The 26,385-nt window shown below is 49.3% G+C and overlaps 1 protein-coding gene across 8 annotated transcripts in view; it reads right to left on the bottom strand.

Annotated features, from left to right (window-relative positions):
• FBLN2 (fibulin 2) overlaps positions 1–26,385 on the bottom strand; it is a 101,453-nt gene that overhangs the window by 48,343 nt on the left and 26,725 nt on the right. For all 8 annotated transcript variants that reach the window (XM_028135302.2, XM_054721613.1, XM_054721611.1 and 5 more), the window contains one exon: positions 24,585–25,945. In XM_028135302.2, the coding sequence (XP_027991103.2) occupies positions 24,585–25,875 (1,291 nt within the window). In that variant the 5' untranslated portion in view covers positions 25,876–25,945. The remainder of the gene's footprint in view (positions 1–24,584; positions 25,946–26,385) is intronic.

The following is a 26,385-nucleotide window of genomic DNA, read 5'->3' as shown; positions in this document are numbered from 1 at the left end:
TAAAGATATGGCTGACTTATAGCCTCAAAATAATAAAAACACTGCCGAAAGAAATAAAAATCTGAGTAAATGGAGGGATATACCATGTTCATGGATTAGAAACTTAATATTAACCCTTTTCACTCGCTTGCTTTTTTCTCGAGCTGCTACCGATGCTAACCGTGTCGAGTCACACTCGACATCCGAGTGCAAAAGGTTAAGATGACAATTCTCCCATAATTGATATACAGAGTCAACATAATATCAATCAAAAATCCTAGCAGGCTTCTTAAATGTAGACATTTGAAATGCAAATGCCTAGAATAGCCAAAATGATCTTTTAAAAGAACAAAACTGAAAAACTCCCACTAGATATCAAAAATTAATATAAAGCCCAGCTGGTGTGGCTCAGTGGTTGAGTGTCCATCCAGAAACCAAGAGGTCATGGCTGTATTCCTAGTCAGGGCACATGCCCAGGTTGCAGGCTCGATCCCCAGTAGGGGGCATGCAGGAGGCAGCAGATCGATGTGTCTTTCTCATCAATGTTTCTAGCTCTCTATCCCTCTCACTCTTTAAAAAAATCAATTAAAATTTTTTAATTTACTATAGAGCTACAATAAGTCAAGACAGTATGCAAAGATAGTCAGCTTGACAGAATAGAACAAAAGAGGCCAGAAATGGACTTCTTCCCATATTCCTGATAAAGATGACAATGCAGGGAGGAAAGACATCCCTTTCAATAGCTGGTGCTGAGTCAACTGAATATGCATTTGAAAAAGAATGAATTTTGACTCCTATTCACACCACTCAAAGACATAAATCTAAATGTGATTTAATGTGAAAAGTGAAACAAGATAAAATGTCTGGAACATAGGAAAATATCTTTATGACTCTTGGGTAGACAAAGATTTCTTTAAAGAACATAAAATGTACTAACATAAAAGATCAATAAATTGTATTTCATTAAAATTAGAAATTTGTGTTTCTCAGGAGACAGTGTTTGCATATACTATCAGAAAATATCACTAAGAGAGTGGAAAGAAAAGTCACAGAATGAGATAAAATACTGTGGTCCAAAAAAAGACACATAATTAGAATACATAAAGAACTCCTATGAATCAACAAGACAAAGAAACTCAATTTTAAAATGGGCAAATAACAACAAAGTTGCCAATGGTAATATGAAAATGTGTTCAGCATCATAAATTATGAGGGGATTCAAATTAAAAAACCATAATGAGACATTACACATCCACCTGATTGGCTAAAATGAAAGAATAATGAAAACATCCTGTGTTGGCAAAGATGTGGAACATCTGGCACTCTCACTAACCGCTAGTGGACATATAAAGCGGTAACAGACTGGAAAACTGTTTGGTGGTATCTGCTAAAGTTAACCAAATCTGATGCAGCAATTCCACTCGTAGGTGTACATTCAGCAACAGCCTTCCAGAGACTCCCACTTCTGAGTGTTCACAGTAACAGTATTTCCAAACACAGAAAACAGCCCAAATGCTCATCCACACTAGAACAGATAAACTATGATTTACTCCTACAATCCTAATAAAAGAGTAATATGCAAATTGACCATACCCCTGCTATACCCACCAGCCACGCCCACCAGCCAATCAGGAGCAAATATGCAAATAAACCCAACCAAGATGGTTGCAGCCACAGAGAGCAGGAGGGAGGCTTGGGTTTCCCTGGCAATAGAGGAAGCCAAGCTTTCCACATGCCCTTGCCTGCCTAGGCCTCCACTCAATGCTACAAAGTTTCAATTATAGAAGGTAAATAAATTCTAACAGAAATGGCTGCAGCCACTGAGCAAGCAGGAGGCTTGGCTCCACTCCAGGCTACAAAGTTTCAATTGTAGAAGATACATAAATCCCAGATACCAGGACCTCCGCTTGGGTCGCCAGGGGGTGTGGCTGGCCTGCAAACCACCACAGGCCCTTCGCCCAGGCCACCCCACACCCCAAGGGAACCCCCACCCTGATCTGGGACACCCTTCAGGGCAAAGCAGCTGGCCCCCACCCATGCACCAGGCCTCTATCCTATCTAATAAAAGAGTAATATGCAGATTGACCATCACTCACAAGATGGCTGCCCCATGTGGTCAAAGATCCTGCCCCCATGTGGACACAAGATGGCCACCACAAGATGGCCAGCAGGGGAGGGCAGTTGGGAGGGACCAGGCCTGCAAGGGAGGGCAGTTGTGGGTGATCAGGCCAGCAGGCGAGGGCAGTTGGGAGGGACCAGGCCTGCAAGGGAGGGCAGTTGGGGGTGATCAAGCCTGCAGGGGAGGGCAGTTAGGGGTGCCCAGGCTGGCAAAGGAGAGAAGTTGGGGGTGACTGCAGGGAAGGGCAGTTGGGCGGGACCCAGGCCTACAGGGGAGAGCAGTTGGGGGGGACCAGGCCTGCAGGGGAGGGAAGTTAGAGGTGACCAGGCCTGCAGGGGAAGGCAGTTAGGGGTGACCAGGCCTAAAGGGGAGGGCAGTTAGGGGTGACCAGGCCTGAAGGGGAGGGCAGTTAGGGGCAAACAGGCTGGCAGGGGAGCAGTTAGGCATTAATTAAGCTGGCAGCAGAGTGGTTAGGGGGTGATCAGGCTGGCAGGCAGAAGCGGTTAGGGGCAATCAGGAAGGCAGGCAGGCGAGCAGTTGGGAGCCAGCAGTCCTGGATTGTGAGAGGGATGTCCGACTGCCCGTTTAGACCCGATCCTGGATCAGGCCTAAACAGGCAGTCGGACATTCCTCGAGGGGTCCCAGATTGGAGAGGGTGCAGGCTGGGCTGAGGGACACCCCCCTCCATGCACAAATTTCATGTACCGTGCCTCTAGTGGAATAATAAAGAGCAATTAAAAAAAACAAACTACTGCTACATACAACATGAATGAATCTCAAACATAGTATCCTGTATTGTTTTTCAAAATACAAACAAAATCATACTGTATGGTTCCCAATGCACAAAATAAATTCATAAATAGATAAGAATAACTGATTGTGATTAAAGTCAGCACTGTGGTTCCCAAGGGGTAGGGAGGCTAGAATTGACTGAGAAAAGGTACTAGGAAAACTCTGAGCACTTGAAATATTTTATATTGTGACTGGGATGGAAATGCCCAGTTATACCTACATGAAAATCCACTGAGCTTCTCTATGAAGACATGTGCGCTTTACTATCTATGTATTACACTTTATTTTAAAAAAATCAATAAAAATGTAAAAACAAAAAGGTTTATAGGGAGTGCTGTTATATTAATCTAGATTAAACAATACTCAAGAATATCTATACTATACTTCCATACAAACTTTTAGAAAGAAAAAAACTCAGGAGATATAACAAGCAAACATTGATTAGATATGACTTTACAAAACTGTATACACTTTGGGGACAAGTAGAAGAAAACAAACCTGGCCTGAGCACTAGATGGCAGCAGAGACTTGGTGAGTGTGCTGAATGTAGGGTCATGGTATGTGGAAATGTAAGAGGGAGTCTTTATTTTCAGACTCACAAAATAAGTGTCAGGATTGAACTGTCTCCATCATACACGCACACACACACACACACACGCACACACTGTATCTCAAACAAGAGGAAAAGAAGGGTGAGCACTGGACAGTTATGGGACTGAGACTTCTTCTCTGAACCCCCCTCACCCTAGAGCGGCTCACTGACGGTCTGTGTCAGCTGCCTGGTGTGCGGTGAGGTTCCAACTGGAACCCCAGGATGTTGGTGTGTTGTGGCTGGTGGAGCCACGGCCATGTGGGTGTGTTATGGTGGGCTTTGACCATGTGTTAAGGCTCGGAGGCCCCGCCATGCCTGGCTTCAGACTGGCCCTTGGGAAGCTTTGGGAGGTGGTGGCTGAGTGGCTGATGGCCCAGGGACAGGCTCCCCATGGCCCCCCAGGTAGCGGGTGGTGAAGTACATCTGCCATCAGTGGGGTTACTTCTGTTCAGACTTTTGCAACTGATGAGAAGCTGACTCTGTGCAAAAAGAGAAAAGCAGCTTACATGAAAAGGCAGCCCTCAACAAGCTTAGCTCTGTTCAAAAGGAATGTGTGGATCTGGCATCGTTTTTAGAGGGTGCCACCAGCATGGAACCTTGCCAGTTTTTCAGGCACTCTGAAAAGCTAAACGGAATTCCTGGATTTCTGGCACCTGATACACCATGGCCTGTACACATGCCATGAATGAGTGAATGGGGCAGGTGAGAAGATGGGGACTGGAAATGAGAGACACTTCATTCACATACTGGAATCTGTCATCCTCTCCCCAACCTCCCAGGCTCTGGGAGCTCTCGGTGCCCAGCACAGAGAGCCAGCACTTGGCAAACATCTGTTTCATTGCCCTCAGTGACCTTGGGCAATTCACTTAACCTCACAGTGCTTGTTACCCTGCCTCAAAAATGGGTATAACGACAAATCTCCCTCACAGGAGTGTCCTAAGGCTTAGTGCACCAGTACATACCCAGTGGTAAGCACAGAGCCCGCCACATAAAAGGCTCCCCATGGAGGGCCTCCCTGTGCGGGTGGGCCGTGGAGAGCACTCTCCTCCAGTTGGGGGTGTCAGCCCCACAGCCAGGCAGAGCTGCTGAGGGAAGCTCTCAGGCCCAGAGCATCTGCTGACTCAGTTGGCTGAAACAAAAGCCAGGGAGGAGCACTGTGCTACACAACCGGGCGCAGCTGGAGTGACACGGAAGGGGAGCGGGGAGTGCACCAATGAACATCCCCACCCAACCCCACAGGCCTGGCTCTTTTGCTTTCTCACCAGAGGGGACAACTCCTGGCCACCAGAAAAGACACACATCTGTTCACTTAAATAAAAACACAAACCCATCCGCCCACCTTCCAGAGCGCAGTGGCCCAATGGCAGGGCACAGAGGAGCTCACAGTGTGCATGGGACCTCTGTCCCTACGGCCACGCTCCCACCTACTCTTCTCAGTGATCCTGGGGGTAGGAGGGGAGAGATTACTCTCCCATTTACTGATGCAGAAACCTGGGCTCGGAGAAGCTGAGTGGCTTGTCTGAGGCCACACTGCCAGCAGAGGCGGTATTCACACCCAACGATACACCTCTGAGGGCCAACTTGGCTCACTCCCCGGTGAGACTCAGCCCCTAGCCTGCTTTCCCAGTGTGGAGGCCCTGGAGTAGACAAGGAGGTCCCAGAAAATCCCCAACCCACAAAATGCTGACCTCAGCCAGATGGAAGCTCCCCTTAAAGCCTCAGACACTGCCGGACAAAGGAGCCCGGGGCCACATAATCGTGGCCCAGCTTGAAGGATGTGCCAGCAGGCACACGAGGCTGCCACTGCCCCAGGAGAGCCCGAAGCAGACCTCTGAACTCCAGTTCACCGAAGCACCCAGGATTCTGGATGGCTCAGGGCGCAGGGTGATTCTGGATGGCAGCCTTGGTTCACAGGCCACACCTGCTGCCTCAGGCTTGGCATATGAACAGGAAGCAGCCCCAAGCTCAGAAGCCACTGCCCTCCCAGCAGAGCCCCCACAGCTGAAATCATAGCACCCAGGACACCAGCTGTGAATAGAGCTTGACTGTACCAGGACCTGGTGCCCAGTGCCAGCTTTCTCCCAATGAGAACACAGCTCTAGGAGAGCTCTCAGTAAGCCCATCCTACTGTGAGGAAACCGAGGCCCAGGGCAAGGGCACGATATGCCTAAGTCTCACAACCAGTGAGGGACAGAGCCAGACTCAAACCTGGGGAGCCTGGTACCAGGCCTCCCTAAGCAGGAAACCCAGAGATACCTTAAGCACAGGCAGTCCTGGGTTCGGGCCGGGGCCCACCACTTATTTGCTTCTGGGCCCTGAGCCAGGCACATGTTCCCCCAGCCCACGCCCGGTAGGAAAGGACTAGTAAGGTCATCTGGGGACCAAGTGAGATGAGATACATGGAGCACCCAGCCCAGAGCCTGGGGTACATGCACTGCACTGACTGCCCCAATCCTCCCTTCTTTTATCCACACCCTTGACAATGCAACGTCACAGCGGTTCCCATTCACAGGAGCCCGGAACCAGGGCTGGCCCCCAACTGGCTGGCAATGGGGTGTGGTAAAACCAACAGTTCTGCTAGTTCCCAACCCAGGCTCACGAACCCTGTGTACTCCTAACGTTTCCCCTGGGCCTGCCTCCTGGCGGAGGAGAGCACCGGATGGGGAGGAGCCCTCCCAGTGCGGCCATCCCAACCAGCCCCCCCAGGAGCTGCCCCTGATCAAGGACACGCACCCATGGGAGCCCAGCGACTTCAGCCACGCCCGGCCTCTGGACCTGGAGCCAGCTCTAATGTCTGCTGTGTGTGTCCAGAGGTCTGGGCGGTCTGCCTCTCGCACCACTGAGGCGATAAATAGACGGGTCACATCACGACCAAGGCGTGTAGCAAAAACACCCCCACAGCCTCACACAGTATTCGTGGGAGTGAGGCCAGGCTTGCTGAAGAGCCCTGGGTCAAGGCAGGGAGAGAGACTGCACACGTGCAAACTGAAAGCACTGCAGGACACCCATTCTGCTTCCCAGATGGCCACGTGGGGGAGTTTCCTGGCACCTGCTTACTTCTCTCCTCAGTTTACATAGCCAGTTGGTGGAGTCTGCATCCCCCACAGAGTGGAAGCTGCAGGAGGTGTAGGAAGTTCATCTGCTTTCATCACTGCTGTACCCCAGCACCTGTATGGTAGGCACTCAACACATATTTGCTGAATAAAGAAATTGGGGAAACAGGCATTCTCCTACATTGTAACTATAAGTGAAAATGGTACACCATCAGAGAGGACAAGTCGACAACATCTACCAGATTTAAACTTGCATTCTGTGTCTTCTATACTGAGCACATACCAGCCAACACCTCCCAAAAGAAATGCGAGGCAACACTCTCCCTCATGACCCCAGGCTGGAATCAACCCCAGGGCCCCTTGACAGGAGAATGAGCAGCCAAACGGGGCCATACAATGGAGCACTTCTCAGCAATAAAAAGGACCAACGAAGAGATGGGCAATCGGATCTTAGAAATGCTGTGTGCGTGGAAGTCAGACACCAAAGAGAACCGCCCGTGTGGCTCTTTATAACCATCTGACAGCTACACTGCTAAGAAGCAGGCCAGCAGTCCCACGGGCGGGACTGAGAGGCAGCCTGGCTGTCTCATGATGGTTCGTGACTTGAGTGATGGCTACATGGATGTGGTCATTTGTAAAAATGTATGACTGAGTATTATAAAATAAAAATAAAGAAATCATACACACACTGACCTTGTGATTCCACAGCGTGGTGTGGCATAAAGATGTTCAGGAAGCTCACTTTTTTTTATTATTATTAAATCTTTATTGTTGAAAGTATTACATATGTCCCCCTTTCCCTCCATTGCCTCCACCCCTGCCCCAGGCCTTCACCATCCTATTGTCTGTGTCCATAGGTTATGTATATATGCATACAAGTCTCTTCCCACCCACTCACCCTCTCCCACCTTCCCTTGGAGATTCCAAAGTCTGTTCTATGCTTCTATGTCTCTGGATCTATTTTGTTCATCAGATTATTTTGTCCTTTAGATTCCACATGAGTGAGATCATGTGATACTTATCTTTCTCTGACTGGCTTATTTCATTTAACATCATACTCTTCAGGCCCTCCATATTGTCTCAAAGGGTAAGAGTTCCTTCTTTTTTACTGCTGCATAGTATCCCACGGTGTAAATGTACCACAGCTTTATCTACTCTTCTACTTGACGGGCACTTGGGCTGTTTCCAGATCTCAGCTATTATAAACTGTGCTGCTGTGAACACAGCGGTGCATACATTCTTTCTGATTGGTGTTTCAAGGTTCTTAGGATAGATTCCTAGAAGTGGGATCACTGGGTCAAATGGCAGTTCCATATTTAATTTTTTGAGGAAACTCCATACTGTTCTCCACAGTGGCTGCACCAGTCTGCATTCCCACCAGCAGTGCACGAGGGTTCCCTTTTCTCCACATCCTCACCAGCACTTGTCATTTGTTGATTTGTTGATGGTAGCCATTCTACCTCATTGCCATTTAAATTTGCATCTCTCTCATGATCAGTGACTTCGAGAATTTTTTCATATATCTCTTGGACATCTGTATACCCTCTTTGGAGAAGTGTCTATTTAGGTTCTCTGCCCATTTTTTAATTGGATTGTTTGTCTTCCTTTTGTTGAAGCTGTATGAATACTTTATATATTTTGGATATTAAACCTTTATCAGATATATCGTTGCCAAATATGTTCTCCCATACAGTGGGCTCCCTTTTCGTTTTGTTGATGGTTTCTTTTGCTGTACTGAAGCTTTTTATTTTAATACTAGAGGCCTGGTGCATGAATTTGTTCACAGGTGGGGTCCAGCTGGCCTACCCCAATGGGGTCCCATTGAGCCAGGCCGGTGGGGGTGTGGGAGGGGCCATGGGCAGTTGGCCAGCCAGCCCCGCCCCCAATCAGGGTGTTGGGGGCAGATTGAGGGCCGGGCTGGTGGGGCGGGGGGCGATCAGGGCCCAGATCAGGCTGGTTGGCTGCCGCAGTGCGCATCATAACCACCAGTTGTTCTGGTCCTTCTGGTCATTCCGCCATTCCGATCATTGGGCTTTTATATATATATAGACTAGAGGCTTGGTGCACGAAATAGGGAGGGTCCCTCAGCCCGGCCTGCACCCTCTCGCAGTCTGGGGATGTCCGACTGATGGCTTAGTCCCGCTCCCCATGGGAGCAGTCAGACATCCTTAGCGCTGTCAGACATCCAGCAGTCAGACATCCTTAGCGCTGGGGATGTCAGACTGATGGCTTAGTCCCGCTCCCCATGGGAGCAGTCAGACATCCTTAGCGCTGTCAGACATCCAGCAGTCAGACATCCTTAGCGCTGTCGTGGAGGCGGGAGAGGATCCCGCCACCACCGCTGCACTCGCCAGTCGTGAGCCCAGCTTCTGGCTGAGTAGTGCTCCCCCTGTGGGAGCGCACTGACCACCAGGGGGCAGCTCCTGCATTGAGCATCTGCCCCCTGGTGGTCAGTGCATCATAGCAACCGGTCATTCAGGCGATTTGCATATTACCCTTTTATTATATAGGATAGTCCCATTTGTTTATTTTCTCCTTCATTTCCTTTGCCCTAGGACAGTGATGGGCAACCTTTTGAGCTTGTTGTGTCAAACTTCGCCAAAAAACTGAGCATAACTCAGGTAGTGTGTCACTTTGAGGAAAAAACATTATTTCGCAAATGTTTCATCCTCAGGAGCAGCAAATGTTTCATCCTCGGCATGCGGCCGCCTCAGCGACCGTGTGTCATCAGAAATGGCTACGCGTGTCAGTGCTGACACGCGTGTCATAGGTTCGCCATCACTGTCCTAGGAGATGTATCTGTAAACATATTGCTACTAGAGATGTCTGAGATTTTGCTGCCAATTGTTTCTTCTAGGATTTTTATGGTTTCACAACTTACTTTTAAGTCTTTCATCCATTTTGAGTTTATTCTTATGTATGGTGTAAGTTGGTGGTCTAGTTTCATTTTTTTGTCCAATTTTCCTAACACCATTTATTGAAGAAACTATCTTGATTCCATTGTATATTCTTGTCTCCTTTGTCAAATATTGAGCGTAATGGCTTGAGTAAATTTCTGGGGTCTCTGTTCTATTCCATTGGTCTATATGCCTGTTCGTGTGCCAGTATCAGGCTGTTTTGATTAGAGTGGCTTTGTAATATAACTTGCTATCCAGTATTGTGATCCCTCCAACTTTGTGCTTCTTTCTCGAGATTGCTGTGGCTATTTGGGGTCTTTTCTAGTTCCATATAAATTTTTGGAGTATTTGTTCTAGATCTGTGAAATATGCTGTTGGTATTTTAATAGGGATTGCATTGAATCCATAGATTGCTTTAGGCAATATGAACATTTTAATGATGTTGATTCTACCAATCCATGAATATGGTATATCCTTCCACTTATTTATATCTTCCTCTATCTCTTTTTTCAACATCCTGTAGTTTTCTGAGTACAAGTCTTTTACTTCCTTGGTTAAGTTTATTCCTAAGTATCTTCATTTTTTTGTTGCAATGGTAAATGGGATTGTTTGTTTAGTTTCTCTTTCTTAGAATTCATTATTGGTGTATAAAAATGCCATAGATTTCTGGGTGTTAATTTTGTATCCTGCTACATTGCCAAATTCATTTATTAAATACTAGAGGCCCAGTGCATGAAAATTCATGCACTGGTGGGGGAGGGGGGTACCTCAGTCCAGTCTGCCCCGTTTCACAGTCCGGGAGCCCTCAGGGGCAGGAGGCAACCCGGCGATCAGGGGAAGGCAACGCCCCCATTAGACTTCTGCTGCTGACACTGCCGGCAGCGCAAGCCTTGGCCCGGCCCTGGTTACCTGAGCCTAGGGCTGACCCTGGGTAGCTGGGGGGCTGAGGGGACTGGGGACTCTGGAGGTAGGCACGCGGAGTGGCCAGACCTGCCTGGGGGCAGGCCCAGACGTGCCGTGCCTACCGCCCCGGTGGGGCTAAGGGGACTGGGTGCCGCCATCTTGTTGTTGTGGGCACTGCCATCTTTGAGGACGTGGCAATTAGCATATTCACTTCTTATTGGCTGTGGGTGCCACCATCTTTGTGAGGGCGTGACAGTCAATTAGTATATTCTCTCTTTATTAGATAGGATAGTAGTGTTTTTGGTGGAGTCTTTAGGGTTTTCTATGTACAATATCATGTCATCTGCAAATAATAAGTTTTACTTCCTCCTTTCCAATTTGGATGCCTTTTATTTCATCTTCTTGACTGATCACTGTGGCTAGGACGTCCAGTGCTATCTATATATATAAAAAGCTAATATGTAAATTGTCCCCATGGGAGTTCGACCAGGAGACCAGGAGTTCAATCGCTCACTACGACATGTGCTGACCACCAGGGGGCAGCGTGGAACAAAGGGAGATCCCAGCTGGCAGCCGGCAAAGGGAGGCCCCGGGCAGGGCCAGCAGCCAGGGAAGGGAAGCCCCAGATGACAGCCGGTAGCCAGCAGTCAGGGAAGGGAGGCCCCAGCTGTGGAAAGGAGGTCCCAGCCTGCAGCTGGCAACTGGGAAACAGTAGCCAGCAGCTGGGGAAGGGAGGCCCAGGCTGGCAGCAGGAATGCCTCAATTGATCCTGATCACCAGCCAGGCCTAGGGACCCTACCCGTGCACAAATTTCATGCACCAGGCTTCTAGTGTTGAAAAAGAGTGGTGAAAGCAAACATTCCTGTCTTCTTCCTGTTCTTAGGGAAAATGGTTTTAGTTTTTGCCCACTGAGTATGATGCTCGCTTTATGTCTGTCATGTATGGCCTTTACTATGCTGAGATATTATCCTGCTATTCCCACTTTGCTAAAAAGTGTTATCAAAAAAGGGTGTTATATTTTGTCAAATGCTTCTTCTGCACCTATTGATATGATCATGTGATTTTTGTCTTTGTTTATGTGATGTATCACATTTATTGATTTGTGAATACTGTATTCCAGTATGCCCTAGAATAAATCCTACTTGGTCATGGTGTATGATCTTTGTGATATATTGGTAGATCCAATTTGCTAATATTTTGTTGAGGATTTTAGCATCTATATTCATTTCTTTTTAATGACAAAAGACTGGAAACAGCCTGAGGGCCCATCACTAGAGACTGGTAAACAAAAGATAAAAGGAGCCCACAGTGGAGCACCAGCTGGTAAGGGTCTTTCCACATACTGCGCCAAGATACGTATCTGTGAAAAATATGAGCACACCCTACACTACTGTAGTCATACTGACCAGTGGTTGCCTGGAGGGTCCCTGAGGTCTTTTTATGGAGCCCTGAGCTCAACATAACTTTCACAACAACACTCTTTAGTTGCCTTCTTCATGTTGTTACTCCCAGGAATATACAGAAGAGTTCCCCAGAAACTACTTGACAATGTGATAATGTTATCACTTTGATGGCTAATGGAATGTGTGCTTATATATTCTGTGTTTTCTAGAATTTTCTAAAGTCAGCTCATGAAAAGATAATCAACATCAATAGCCATCAGGGAAATGCAAATCAAAACCACAGTGAGACCTCACACCCACTAGGATGGCTACACTAAAAAAGACAGACAATAACAAGTCTTAACAAGGGTGTAGATAACTTGGACCCTCATGCATTATTAGTGCGGAAGCAGAATGGTGTAGCTGCTGCAGAAATAAACAGTTTGGCAGAACATCTGGTAGTTAAATAGAGTTACCATATGATCCAGCAATTCTACTCATAGGTATACTCCCATGAAAAATGAAAACATACAGCCGAAACCGGTTTGGCTCAGTGGATAGAGCATCGGCCTGCGGACTGAAAGGTCCCAGGTTCGATTCCGGTCAAGGGCATGTACCTTGGTTGCAGGCGCATCCCCAGTAGGGGGTGTGCAAGAGGCAGCTGATCGATGCTTCTCTCTCATCGATGTTTCTAACTCTCTATCCCTCTCTCTTCCTCTCTGTAAAAAAATCAATAAAATATATTTTTTTTTAAAAATGAAAACATACATCCATGCAAAAATATGGACATATTCACAATAGCTAAAAGGTGGAAACGCAATATCAATCAACGGATGAGTGGATAAACAGAATGTGGTCTATCCATAAATGAAATGTTATTCATCCAGAAAAAGGGATGAAGTACTGACAGCTGCTACTACATGGAAGGACCATGAAAGCACTCTGCTAAGTGACAGAAGACAGTCACAAAAGACCACATCCTACCTAATAAGAGTAATATGCAAATTAACCATCACTCCGCTACACCCACCAGCCACGCCCACCAGGAAACCATCCGCCGGAGGCTTTCCCAGCCTTGGGCACCAGCGGGGAGCCTGCGACGAAAACACCTTGGTGGCTGTGGTGACTGGGGGTCGGCTCCTGCGAGGGGTTCTGCTCCTGTGATCGATTGCAGGGAGCTGGGGTCCCCTGCCCAACGGGCGGTGTCTGCGATCACAGGGAGCTGGGGTCCCCTGCCCAATGGGCGGTGTCTGCGATCACAGGGAGCTGGGGTCCCCTGCCCAATGGGCGGTGTCTGCGATCACAGGGAGCTGGGGTCCCCTGCCCAATGGGCGGTGTCTGCGATCACAGGGAGCTGGCGGTCCCCTGCCCAGGCCTAAAGCTTCGGCCAGAGGCTTTAGGCCTGGGCAGGGCACAGCCGGTGATTGGTGTGAACTATAGAGGAAACACCTTTTCTGACTGCACATTGGCTAAGCTTCCTGTATGCCACTGGTAATATTCTTAGTGACTTGGGTAATAAGAATCCAAAAAGGTGATCTAGGGTTTTTCCACCACACTTCTGGAGAAAAAAATGAAGGTCTGCTGCTGGAAGGCTAAGAAATGTCATACCCTGCCCTAGCCAGTTTGACTCAGTGGATAATGCCTCGGCCTGCCGACAGCAGGGTCTGGGTTCGATTCTGATCAAGGGCATGTACCTAGATAGCAGGCTCCTCCCTGGCCGGGACCCAGGTCAAGGCTCATGCAGGAGGCAACCAATCAAAGTGTTCCTCTCACTTTGATGTTTCTCTGTCTTTCCCTTTCTCTTCCACATTCTCTAAAAGTCAATGGAAACATATCCTTAGGCGAGGATAAAAAAATAAAGAAATGCATATCCTATGAAAGACACATCTTGAAAATGCCTAAAGAAAGTTGTCATTTTTTCTTGGTGAAGGGACTGGAGTCGTGTTGATGAAAACACCTTGGTGGCTGTGGTGACTGGTAGTGGCTGCAGCAGCGAGGTGATGGGGCTGGTGCCTTCCCCTGACCAGCCCGGTTGCCTCCCACAAAGGGAGGCCAGACTGCGGCTTAGGCCCGCTTCCCATGGGGATCGGGCCTAAGCCATCAGTAGGACATCCCCTGAGAGCTCCCAGTATGTGAGAGGGGGCAAGTTGGGCTGAGGGACCCCCCCACCCTCAGTGCACAAATTTCATGCACCGGGCCCCTAGTATTATATAGTTCATGTCCAGGAATGTCCAGAATATGCAAACCCATAGAGACAGACAGTAGATGGATGGTTGCTGGGGGGCTCAGAGAAGGAAGAAATGGGAAGTGGCTGGTATAGGGTGTGGGGTTTCTTTTTGGGGCGATAAAAATGTTCTAAAATTAGAATTCTGGTGATATTTGCACAACTGTGCTAAAAACTACTGAGCTATACACTTAAATAAGAGGATGTGATGGTACAAGAATAATATCTCAATAAAGCTGTTTTGAAAGAAATAAAGAAAACATAGTTTTAGGAGTTAAAATCAAGAAACCTACCTGTTAGGTCTGATCAAACAATCAAATTTATATCTCCTTGTAGAGGGCTGCCTGGGAAGACACATGGGCATTTTTCCTTAATTATCGTCAGCTGGACTCAGGGTGTAGGCAGAGCCACGCCCTGGGAACATGCTTCCCCAACGAGGCTGAACATGTTAATCAGTTCTGACTTCATAGCAGCCCAGGTGTCAGCAGGGGCGGGTATAGATATGTAAATCCAGTAATGCTGGGGCCTAGTTAAGAATGCAAATAAGCTCCTTTGATCCTAAGTTTTGGTGTAACTTCCTGGGTTTTTGGGATATAAAATAAACCTGCTGAGTGGCTCAGGGTCCTCGTCGTTGCAGCCTCTCCATCAGAGAGGAAAGATGGCGTCCCACCCAGCCCTAGCTTTGTGAATCTATTTCTGTGTCTTGTTTTCTTTATTTCTAATATTTCTCAATCCCTAGCCGCCTCCATTTAGGACCGGTTCGTTCATCTCTCTTTCCGCGCGGGACTCAGAAAAGGGAGATCCTCGCCGCATCAGGCCCCCGCATCTCCTCCCCTGGAAAACTGACCTTTAGATCGTTTTGCAACTGCCATTCCCTTTAGCTTAGACCACATTCCATTTGCTAAGACCAGTAACTTTCCCCTCTGGATTTGCCCAGGATCCGGACCTGCCCAGAGAATTCCCCACCAAAAGAAGCTCTCCTAGAGTCCTCTAAAATCTCTGACTCCCTGGGTGCTGGTGCCATTTGGGGGCTCAGTCCATCTGGTTTCCAGATGACCTAATAAATTTATAATTCTTTACCACTTTTGGCCTCGTATGTTCCTCCTTCGGTGACCCTAGCACTACTGAAGGCCTAGCCTTGGCCCCAGACACTCACAGCTGTGCAGTGAGCCTGTTTGCCCAAGTGCCTGGCACAAGTCATGCTCTGGGAGGCAAACGCAGGGAGAGCTTGGCTACAGGCAACACAGACCCACTGCTGCTCCCAGGCCTCCCATGGAGGCCATGAACCCACCCCCTCTACTGGGACACTGGGGCCCCCTGCCTAGCCATACTGTGACCTCCAGAAAAGCCCCTTCCCCTCTTGGAATGCCAATTTCTCTTCCATAAAATAGAAGGCCCACACAGATTCTATCAAGTTTGCCACAGGTGAAACTCTAAGCTCTGACAGGTGTCCCAGCAGAGGACCCAACCCAGCTGCCAAGCAGGGCTGGTCAGACAATAAAATTGAGGCAGGCTGGCCCAGCAAAGTGCAAAGCACCTCCAGTCTAAATGGAGCCTCTTCTCAGCTTCCCTGATGGCCAGCCTATGGCTATGGACCTCGTGTGCCTATAATTACCAATTTTCAACAAAAGCCACAAAGCTGAAATTTATGTGAAGTTTCCCAATTTTTAAATGTTGTAACACAATTCTAATGCTTACAAACATGCTTTGCAGAAAGAAGTTTACAGGGGGACAGATGAGAGGTACATGCACCCTTTTAGGAGGGCAGGCCAGCCGAGGTGGGGCCAACACTGGCTTCCGCCCTCCCATCCAGAGGTGCTAGTTCCCATCACAGCCCGGGGGCCACACACACCATTTTACCAATAAGGAAACGAGGGTTCCGAGGGATGATGTCCAAGACCCCAGGTCACACAATGACTGGGGACTCACTGTGGACCTGCAGGGGCTGGTGGGAAGCCCAGGTTTCTTGTCTGTCTGCCCTGGTTCTGGTTGCTCCCAGAAGGCCGTGACAGAGTCAGACTCCCATTTCAAGACCCACGGGCTGGGGGTGATGAGGAGCAGGACGGGCTGTGCCCAACTGTAAGCTCTCCTCTCAGTACTCCGCTGCTGATCGAGCGATGCTCCCCACAGGGTAGCCCTGCCCCAGCCTGCCTCAGGAGCCTGGAGTTCTTGCAGGAGGCGTTTTGTTGTATCGGACACAAGCTCTGGTGTCTGGAGTCACACTCTGGCTCCTGCAAGTCCCCAGGCTGTGCTCATGGGCTCCTTAGATCGCACACAAGTTTAGTTTTCCACAGGCCAACACTAGAGGGGAGAGGGCAGGGTCTAGAGCATCCTCTGGGAAACAGGATCCTCTAGGTGAGCTCCTCTCTCCTACTCCCGGGAAGCCTTGGAGACCCACAGACCTTAGGAGGCCCAGGGCTAGCTCCTGGGCTATACATGGTGAAGGAGGGAAAACCCGCTCCTGCAGTCTCCTCCCTGCACCCACAAGGGTGCTGCGCAGCACAGATAAGATAATACCATCTCCGGTCTGGCACCTAGTGGTCTCCGACACAACTAAATCTTCATCCCAACAGCCTGGTCCCTACCCCTCCCAGCGCTTCCAGCACCAGCCACACAGCTTCCTTTTATTTTGTTGTTGTTGTTCTTTTTTTTTCTTCTTTATTGATTAAGGTATTACATATGTGACCTTATTCCCCCATTACCCCCTACTTCCCATTCATGCCCCCACCCCCCTGTTGTCTGTGTCCATTGGTTAGGCTTATATGCATGCATATAAGTCCTTTGGTTGATCTCTCCCCCTTACCCCCACTGTCCCCTACCTTCCCTGAGGTTTGACGTTCTGAATGATGTTTCTTTGTCTCTGGATCTATTTTTTTCCCCATCAGTTTATGTTGTTCATTATATTCCACAAATGAGTGAGATCATGTGATATTTATCTTTCTCTGACTGGCTTATTTCACTTAGCATAATGCTCTCCAGCTCCATCCATGTTGCTGCAAATGGTAAGAACTCCTTCTTTTTTACCGCAGCGTAGTATTCCACTGTGTAGATGTACCACAGTTTTTTAATCCACTCATCTGCTGATGGGCATTTAGGCTGTTTCCAAGTCTTAGCTATGGTGAATTGTGCTGCTATGAACATAGGGGTGCATATATCCTTTCTGATTCGTGTTTCTAGTTTCTTGGGATATATTCCTAGAAGTGGGATCACTGGGTCAAATGGGAGTTCCATTTTTAGTTTTATGAGGAAACTCCATACTGTTCTCCACAGTGGCTGCACCAGTCTGCATTCCCACCAGCAGTGCACAGGGTTCCTTTTTCTCCGCATCCTCGCCAGCACTTGTCGTTTGTTGATTTGTTGATGATAGCCATTCTGACAGGTGTGAAATGGTACCGCATTGTTGTTTTGATTTGCATCTCTCTGATGATTAGTGACTTTGAGCAGGTTTTCATATGTCTCTTGGCCTTCCTTGTGTCTTCTTTTGAAAAGTGTCTATTTAGATAAGTTGCCCATTGTTTGATTGGGTTGTTTATCTTCTTTTTGTTAAGCTGCATGAGTTCCCTGTAAATGTTGGAGTTTAAACCTTTATCGTTGATATCATTGGCAAATATGTTCTCCAATGCAGTGGGCTTTCTTATTGTTTTATTGATGGTCTCCTTTGCTGTGAAAAAGCTTTTTATTTTGATGTAGTCCCATTTGTTTATTTTCTCTTTAGTTTCCATAGCCCTAGTAGCAGTAGCAGTGAAGAAATTGCTTCAGCATATGTCAGAGATTTTTCTGCCTATGGATTCCTCTAGTATTTTTATGGATTCCTGTCTTATGTTTAAGTCCTTGATCCATTTTGAGTTTATTTTTGTGTATGGTGTAAGTTGGTGGTATAGTTTCATTTTTTTGCATGTATCTGTCCAATTTTCCCAACACCATTTATTGAAGAGACTGTCTTGACTCCATTGTATGTTCATGCCTCCTTTGTCAAATATTAATTGAGCATAGTGGTTTGGGTTGATTTCTGGGTTCTCTATTCTATTCCATTGATCTATATGTCTGTTCTTGTGCCAGTACCAGGCTGTTTTGAGAACAGTGGCTTTGTAATACAGCTTGATATCTGGTATTTAGATCCCTCCTACTTTGTTCTTCTTTCTCAGGATTGCTGTAGCTATTCAGGGTCTTTTTTTATTCCAGATGAATTTTTGGAGAGTTCTTTCTAGGTCTCTGAAATATGCCATTGGTATTTTAATGGGAATTGCATTGAATTTATAGATTGCTTTGGGTAGTATGGACATTTTGATGATGTTGATTCTACCAATCCATGAACATGGTATGTTCTTCCATCTGTTTATGTCTTCCTCTATCTCTTTTTTCAGTGTCCTGTAGTTTTCCACGTATAGTTCTTTTACATCCTTAGTTAAGTTTATTCCTAGGCATCTTAATTTTTTTGGTGCGATGGTAAATGGGATTGCTTTTTTAGTCTCTCTTTCTGTAAGTTCATTATTGGTGTATAGAAATGCCATAGATTTCTTGGCATTAATTTTGTATCCTGCTACATTGCCAAATTCATTTATTAAGTCTAATATTTTTTTTTGATGGAGTCTTTAGGGTTTTCTATGCACAGTATCATGTCATCTGCAAATAAGGACAGTTTTACTTCTTCTTTTCCAATTTGGATGCCTTTTATTTCTTCTTCTTGTCTGATTGCAATGGCTAGTACTTCCAGTACTATGTCAAACAGGAGTGGTGAGAGTGGGCATCCCTGTCTGTTCCTGTTCTTAGGGGAAATGGTTTTAGTTTTTGCCCATTGAGTATGATATTGGCTGTGGGTTTGTCATATATGGCTTTTATGATGTTGAGGTATGATCCTTCTATTCCCACCTTGCTGAGAGTTTTTATCAAGGGTGTGGAATTTTGTCAAATGCTTTTTCTGCATCAATTGATATGACTATGTGATTTTTATCTCTCAATTTGTTTATGTGATGTATCACGTGTATTGATTTGTGAATATTGTACCATCCTTGCATCCCTGGGATAAATCCTACTTGGTCATGGTGTATGATCTTTCTGATGTACTGCTAGATCCGATTTGCTAGAATTTTGCTGAGGATTTTGGCATCTATGTTCATGAGGGATATGGGTCTGTAATTCTCTTTCTTTATGTTATCTTTACCTGGTTTTGGTATTAGGGTGATGCTGGCTTCATAGAAGGAGCTTGGAAGTGTTCCTTCCTCTTGAATTTTCTGGAATAGTCTGAGGAGGATAGGTTTTAGTTCTTCCTTGAATGTTTGGTAAAACTCCCCTGTGAAGCCATCTGGCCCCGGGCTTTTGTTTGCTGGAAGCTTTTTGATGATTGCTTCAATTTCTTCCATAGTTATCAGCCTATTGATGTATTTTTAGTATCTTCCTGAGTAAGTTTTGGAAGGTTGTATTTTTCTAGGAATGTGTCCATTTCCTCCAGGTTGTCTAGTTTGTTAGAATAGAGTTGTTCATAGTATTTTTTAATAATCCTTTGTATTTCTGTAGGGTCTGTTGTTATTTCTCCTCTTTTATTTCTGATTTTGTTTATTTGGGTCCTCTCTCTTTGCTTCTCACAGCCTCCTTTTAATCCAATGAATTCCCTCAGGTGCAGGGCCTTTACACATGCTGTGTCCTCTGCCTGGGTCACTCTTTTCTCTCTGTTTCCACCCCATCATCCATTAACAACCCCTCCTGCTCAAACATAATTTTCCCTACAAAGCCTTCCCTGATCTCCAGGAGCAATCAGGTCTCCCCCCACCTCACCGCCCCCCCCACACACACAAGCTCACAGGACACAGAAACTCCACACCCAATGACTAATGGGTTCTTTACCTCCTCCATACGCTATAAGCTTCCGAAGACAATGTAGATTTTGTCAACACTATGTGTTCTTCATCTGTCACAGCCTGTGGACACCCTGGCACTCAAGAATGACACTCAGGGATAAAGACATGAAGGCATGCAAGGGAACCTAGACCCACCACTTCCTACACATGTGTCCGTGGGCAAGTGGCCTGAATCCCCTCTGTAAACTAGGGGAGTGGCTATGAGGATTAAAGAGTTAATAATCATACAGGGCTTACAAAGGTGCCTGGCACAGGCATAAGCACTATATGGTGTCTGCGATTAGCATAAAGTTATTTGAGTTTAAATAGCTTCTCTGTTAACCAGACTGTCAAAGCACTGAGAGACCCCTGCCCTGCAGAATCTAATTAACTGAGGCCCTGAGGACGGGGCCTCTTTCCTGCTGCGGCCCTGGGACCTGCAGAGAAGGTGCTGGATTCTGTTCCAGGAGTGGGTGCCTCCGATGCTCTGAGTCTCAACTTCCCAGGGTTCTCACCCTGTGGCCCAGGTGGTGTGCTTGCCAACCCCCTTCATCATGCCAAGTCCCTTCACCATGCCAGCCCAGCAATAGAAACCTCCCTCACAAAGCCCCCTGAATGACAACAGCCATCACACCCCTCTGCCGGGCCCACAGAGCAGACATGTGGCTTCCATTAGGCCACATCTGGACATGCTCAGAAGCAGCCTGGATCCCTGGCAGGGTTCCGCTCAAAGACAGGAACCCCCCTGCTTTCCCCTACCTCTGCCCCAGCCAGGCCTCGGGCAATGGTTGGAAACCTCGCTGGGCCCCAGGGCTACCATGGCAACAGGGCTGGGGGTCATTTCCGGCCCCATGTCCCACCTCTCAGCAGGCCCCCAGTCAAACAGGGCAAAGCCACTTCCCCAGCTTCTCCTCACAGAGGGCCCTTCCATCACTGGGGACTCCCCCAAGGCGCCTCCCACAACAGCAGTCGGGGGCCTCCAAGGCCCCACTTCTCCCAAGATGCTCAACTGGATACCTGACCCAGCCCCTATCAGGCCTCCTACCAACTCCCCCTGCACATGGTTGTGACCACGGATAAATCTGTGTGCCTATCAGTTCAATGCCTCCTCCCCAACGAGACCTCAGAGGGGGAGGGCTGCATCTGCCTTTCTCACTACACTGCCCTTGGCACAGAGTACTCCCTAAATATCTGTTGAAGAGATGAGCGAACTGAAGAAGGATAATGAGTAATAATGGCTAATATTTTAACTACTCAGCAAGTACTAAGTTCCCTGCCAAGCACTGGACATGAAAAGAACACGTACATGGGCGTGTGTAGGAGGCAACTAATCAATGTGTCTCTCTCATATCTCTCTTTGTGTCTCTCTCACCTCTTTCTTTCTCTCTCTCCTCCTCCTCCTCCTCCTTCTCCTTCTCCCTTCCTCCCTCCCTCTCTCCCTTTTTCCCTCCCTTCTACTCTCTCTAAAAAAATAAATAAATGGAAAAAAATATCCTCAGATAAGGATTAAAAAAACAACAGCCCCATGAAGCAGGGACTTCTCTGCTGCTTAAAGATGTGGAAACTGAGGCACAAAAAGATAAGCCATTTACCTAAGTTACACAGGTGACAGGTGGATACTGGGTAAGTAGGAGGACAAGGGATATATGGGGCTGGTGGATGGTAAGCCAGTCTTTGTGTATCTGACCATGGCCAAGCTACTGGGTCCCATTTAAAGCCACCCCCTCCCCCACCCCCATATCAGCCTCCCCTTCCTTCCTTCCCCACGCACCAAAAGCTGCAGCAGCCTGTCCATCCACACACCCTGATCCTTCTCTGTGCTTGTGTGGGGCTTCTGCCAGGACAGCCTTCACAGGCGGTAAGGGGCACTCTATCAGAGACCACTACCCACAAGCAGCCTCATCAAAGGCCAGACTCCAAAAATCCACTGAGAAAGCCCAGGGCAGACAAGAAAAGGAAAAACCAGGGATCCTGAGAAGAAAGCAATTCTCCAGGATTCCAAAGCCCAGAAGCACAGAAACCTCTAGAGGCAAGAGGTGGGTAGAGGGCAGGGCTGAGTCTATTTTGGAAGCCCTAGGGCAGTGATGGCAAACCTATCACACGCGTGTCAGCACTGACACGCATAGCCATTTCTGATGACACGTGGCCGCTGCGGCGGCCGCATGCCGACGATGAAACATTTGCGAAATAATGTTTTTTCCTCAAAGTGACACACTACCCGAGTTATGCTCAGTTTTTTGGCGAAGTGTGACACACCAAGCTCCAAAGGTTGCCCATCACTGCCCTAGGGGCTGCATGCTCTGGAGCCAGGCCCCCAAGCCCTCTCATTATGGCCCGACCTCGGCCCACACATACTCCTCCCTCCCCATGGGCCCTGGGCCTGGTGGGAAGGAGGCCCCGGAAGCACAAGGTCCCGGTCCCAGCCCACCACTCCCATTCTGTGATCTGGAGCCACCAGAAACACCTCTCCGACCTTGAAATGAGAAGAAAGATACCTCCCTGGCTTGGGGGGAACATCAAGTCACAGAAACAGGGCCTGGAGAACCAACAGGTGCTCCGTGAGCATGAACTGTGTGCCTGCCCACTGTAAGCAGGCTGGGTGCAGAGCCCTCTGGGCTTCTGGACCACCTGGACTACAGGCCAGAGGAGCCTGCATGTGCACAGGCCTTGCACACAGCTGCTGCCTCGCAAGGCCTACAGCACTTGACAGATGGGAAAAGGGGCCCAGGCCAGTTAAGAGACTTGCCCAAGGCCACACAGCTGTGGGCATCAGGGTGGGTCAATGGGAATGCTGCAGAAACCCGAGTCCCCTCATGCCCCAATCTCCAAGAAGCCTTCCCAGATACCTCCCAGGCACCGCCCCCTCAGAGCCCCCACAGTGGTCCATTCCTGCCTCCCCCAGGGCCCACCAAGACCTGCTCATTATTTATACCAATAAAGGTTTGTAGAGCTATTGACATGAGACTGAACAGACACAGCCCCCTAGTGGTGGAGGGAGATCGCTAGACAACGAGGTAAGTCCCCAGAACACCCTCAGGGGGATAAAGACAATGCAGCTGAGGGGAGGGTCAACTAGACACAAAGACTCAAGGAAGGCTCCTAAAGGAGGTGCACCGTGCTCACTGAAAACAGTGGACACGTGTGTGGGACAGAGGGGAGACACTGCTGCAGGTTTCATGGGACGGCCGGGGATTAGGGAGAAGAGGGACGGCTGCTAGAGGGGTGGCCACCAAGCTTGCATTGGTTCGCTCACTCACCCAGGCCCTGCTGGAGGCTCCTGTGCACAGCAGAAAGATGACAGATGTGGTCCCTCTGCCCACGGCACTAACTTTCTACCAGAAAAAATTGCAGCAAGGTAAGAGGAAGGTATGGTGTTCTTTCAGTTGGGTGCCCAAGGAAAGCCTCACTGGGGCGGTGACCTTGAGCAGAGGGCAGAATGGAGGAAAGGAGTGAGCCAAATGGACACCTGGAAGAGCATTTCCGGAAGAGCAAGTGGCAAGTGCAGAGGTTCTGGGGCTGCTATGGTATCTAGACAGGAAGTCAGTGGGGCTGAGCACAGTGAGTAAGAGGAAGGGTTGCTATGAACTGAATGTTTAACCCCCACCCCCATACCTGGGCTAAAACCCTAATCCTCAATGGGATAGTATTGGAGATGAAGCTTTTGGAACGTGATCAGATGATGAAGGTGGGGTCCTCATGATGGAATCACTGTCTTTCTAAAAAGAAACAAGAAAAAGTTTGCTCCTCCTGTAATGTTATCTCAGATGAGATGTATCCTCACCTGCTCTGCCACGTGAGGACATAATGAGAAGCTGGCCATCTGCAAACCAGGAAGTAGGCCCTCAACGCAGCCTTCACCTTGGATTCCCAGCCCACAGAACTGTGAGAAATAAGTATTTATCATTTAAGTCACCCAATCTGTGGTATTTTTTGTTACAGCAGACCAGACAGACTAAGACAAGGGTGAGGGAGGCGAGATGCAAGCGGTCACAGGCAGGCTGTGCAGGGCCTGTGGCCCGAGAGGACTGTGGGTTCTACACTGAGTGGGTGGAAGCCACGACAGGTGCAGAGCAGAGGAATGAGAACAACTTGTGTGTTAACAGAACCAACTGGAATATGTGCCGGACATAGCCCTTGACTTTCAAAAAGAGCCCCCATGTGAGACTGCATGCCCTAGGCCAGTGGTCAGTGGTTCTCAACCTGTGGGTGACCCACAGGTTGAGAACCGCTGCTGTAGAGCCTAAGACCATCAGAAAACACAGATATTTACATTACGATTCATTACCAGTAGCAAAATTACAGTTATGAAGTAGCAACGAAAATAATTTTATGGTTGGGGGTCACCACAACATGAGGAGCTGTATTAAAGGGTCGCGGCATTAGGAAGGTTGAGAACCACTGCCCTAGACTGTCTTCTCAGAGACCAAGGTCACAGCCATACCTGGAAGGATGTGAAACTCATCACCTCCTGCTGGGGTACTGTGGACACTCCAGGCCCCACCCACACTTAGCAGCACCCTCCTCAGGGACCCCCAACCCTGTGAGGGTGCCTTCTGGGCCTTTGACCACAGCCATACCACGCATGTAGCCCAGCACTGACTTCAATAGAGACCTCACCTGCACCCACCCACTCCATTCCCAGGAGCTAAGCCAGGGAGAAAGGGGTATCTAAGCTCATGCCCTAAAGTGTGGGGCCCCCAGACCCAGCTTCCCCTGCCCCAGGCAGCTGTACAGAGACCAATGTAGTTACAGGGCCCGGGATGCCTTCCCTGGACTGACTACTCGGGAGAAACTAAGAAAGAGGCTTACCTTCAGGGTCACCTCTGGGGACAGAATGGACAGAGTTGGGGTCAGTGTCCTCCTCTGGCCGAAGATGCGGCAGAGCTGGTGGCTGCTTGGGCACTTCCTGGATAGGTAGGACCCGGGTGGCCTCATGGGGAGGTGTGGTCAGGATGGTGTGGCTGCTGGGCTTTGTTGGGTTTCCGGGAGAACTCGATGTGGCCTGAGACTGGAGGACACTAGCTGTGCTTGACCCCAGCATGGGGCTGGCTCCCCCCTGTCCAGTACTTTGCGGCGTGGCCTGGGCATCTGGGATAAGGTTATCTTCAGGCCCTGCCGTAGCAGCTGACTTCTCCTCTTGCACAGGGCGACCGGGCCTGGCTGGGCCTGCACTGGGAGGCCCATCGAGCCCCCTGAGGCCACCTGCTGCCAGTGGCTCCCCGACAGCGATGTTCTCCCTCTCCTCCTCCCCTGCCCTCCGGCTGTCCTCCGTCACTCTCCTGGCTTTGGCTTGAACGGGAGCTGGCGGACCCAGGGCAGCAGCCGCCGTTGGCCTGAGGAGAACGGCCTGCCAAGGGGTGGCCTGGAGGGCAGACAGGGGCTGACTTCCGCCTCCCAGGGTGGCTGGGGCCCCTGTGCTTGCCTGAAGCTCGCCCGCCAAAGCCGCTGCAGCTTCTGCTTCCGCCGCCTCCTGGTCGTAACTGTAGGGGTCTTCGTAGTGCCGCTCAGGTTCACTCTCCTCAGCATCTGAGAAGTTCCCACTGGCGGCAGTGGGCATGGCCTCGGCATCTCCATGGCAGCTGGGGACCTGGTAGCAGATGAGCTCACCACCGGTGTCAGGACAGTGGCAGGCCTGGCATGGTGGCAGGTGTACTGTGTGACCAGCAGCATACTTGCGGCCAGTGTGCACGCAGCCCACCTGGCCACACTGCGGGCAGCTGTCGGCTGCCACCACAGTCTCAATGCAATTGGGTGGGAGCTCGGGGCACAGCATGAACTGGCAGCTGATCTTGCCGCCACCTGGTGGGCAGGAACACTCAGTGCTGCCGAAGTCCACAAAGTAGGACTGGCCTGCGGGCACCCGGCCACGCACAAAGCCACCCTGCAGGCAGTCGTAGTACTGGTAGCCCTCGCAGGCACAGCCCTGCTGCACGCACGTGGCACAGCAGGCGCCCGGCTCCAAGGCCTCCTCGATGCAGTTCTCCAGCGGCGGGCACTCGACACCTGTGCAGTCCTGCCGTGGGGCTGCTGCACCTGTGCTGGCACCCAGGGCCAGGGCCAGGGCCAACCAGGCTCCTACAGGCTCCCGTAACATCACCATGGTCCCACAGCCAGCCCAGGTGCAGCCCAGGTGCCACTTCCAGCCAAAAGGTCCCCTCTCCTGCGAGGCCCTGGGGGAATCAGAAAGGACACCTGTCAGCACCATATGGAGCCTACACATGAAAACACATGCACTGCCCAGGCACACACACACCTGCACATGGCTGGATGAAGCCTCAGGCTCTTTCACTCACACACATGCCCTTATCCCCATATCCCCGTGTCCCCAAGCACAGTGTCTGGCGGGGCAATGACAGAACAATGGCCACTTAGTGTCCGGCACAGCCAGGAACGGAGGTCTGCCTCTGCCAGCCACTCAGCTAGCACCGACCGAGCAAATCCTCTGTGCACAAAGCCTTCTAGAACTTGGGGTTTATTAGCAAACTAGAGGCCCGGTGCATGAAATTCATGCACTCAGGGAGAGAGGACCCTCAGCCCAGCCTGCGCCCTATCGCAGTCCAGGAGCCCTTGGGGGAGCAGGCCTAAGCCGGCAGTCAGACATCCTTAGAGC

Source organism: Eptesicus fuscus, chromosome 9 (assembly GCF_027574615.1).
Source record: "Eptesicus fuscus isolate TK198812 chromosome 9, DD_ASM_mEF_20220401, whole genome shotgun sequence".
In the NCBI taxonomy this organism is placed as follows: domain Eukaryota; kingdom Metazoa; phylum Chordata; class Mammalia; order Chiroptera; family Vespertilionidae; genus Eptesicus; species Eptesicus fuscus.
This window is presented reverse-complemented; position numbering and strand designations above follow the sequence as displayed.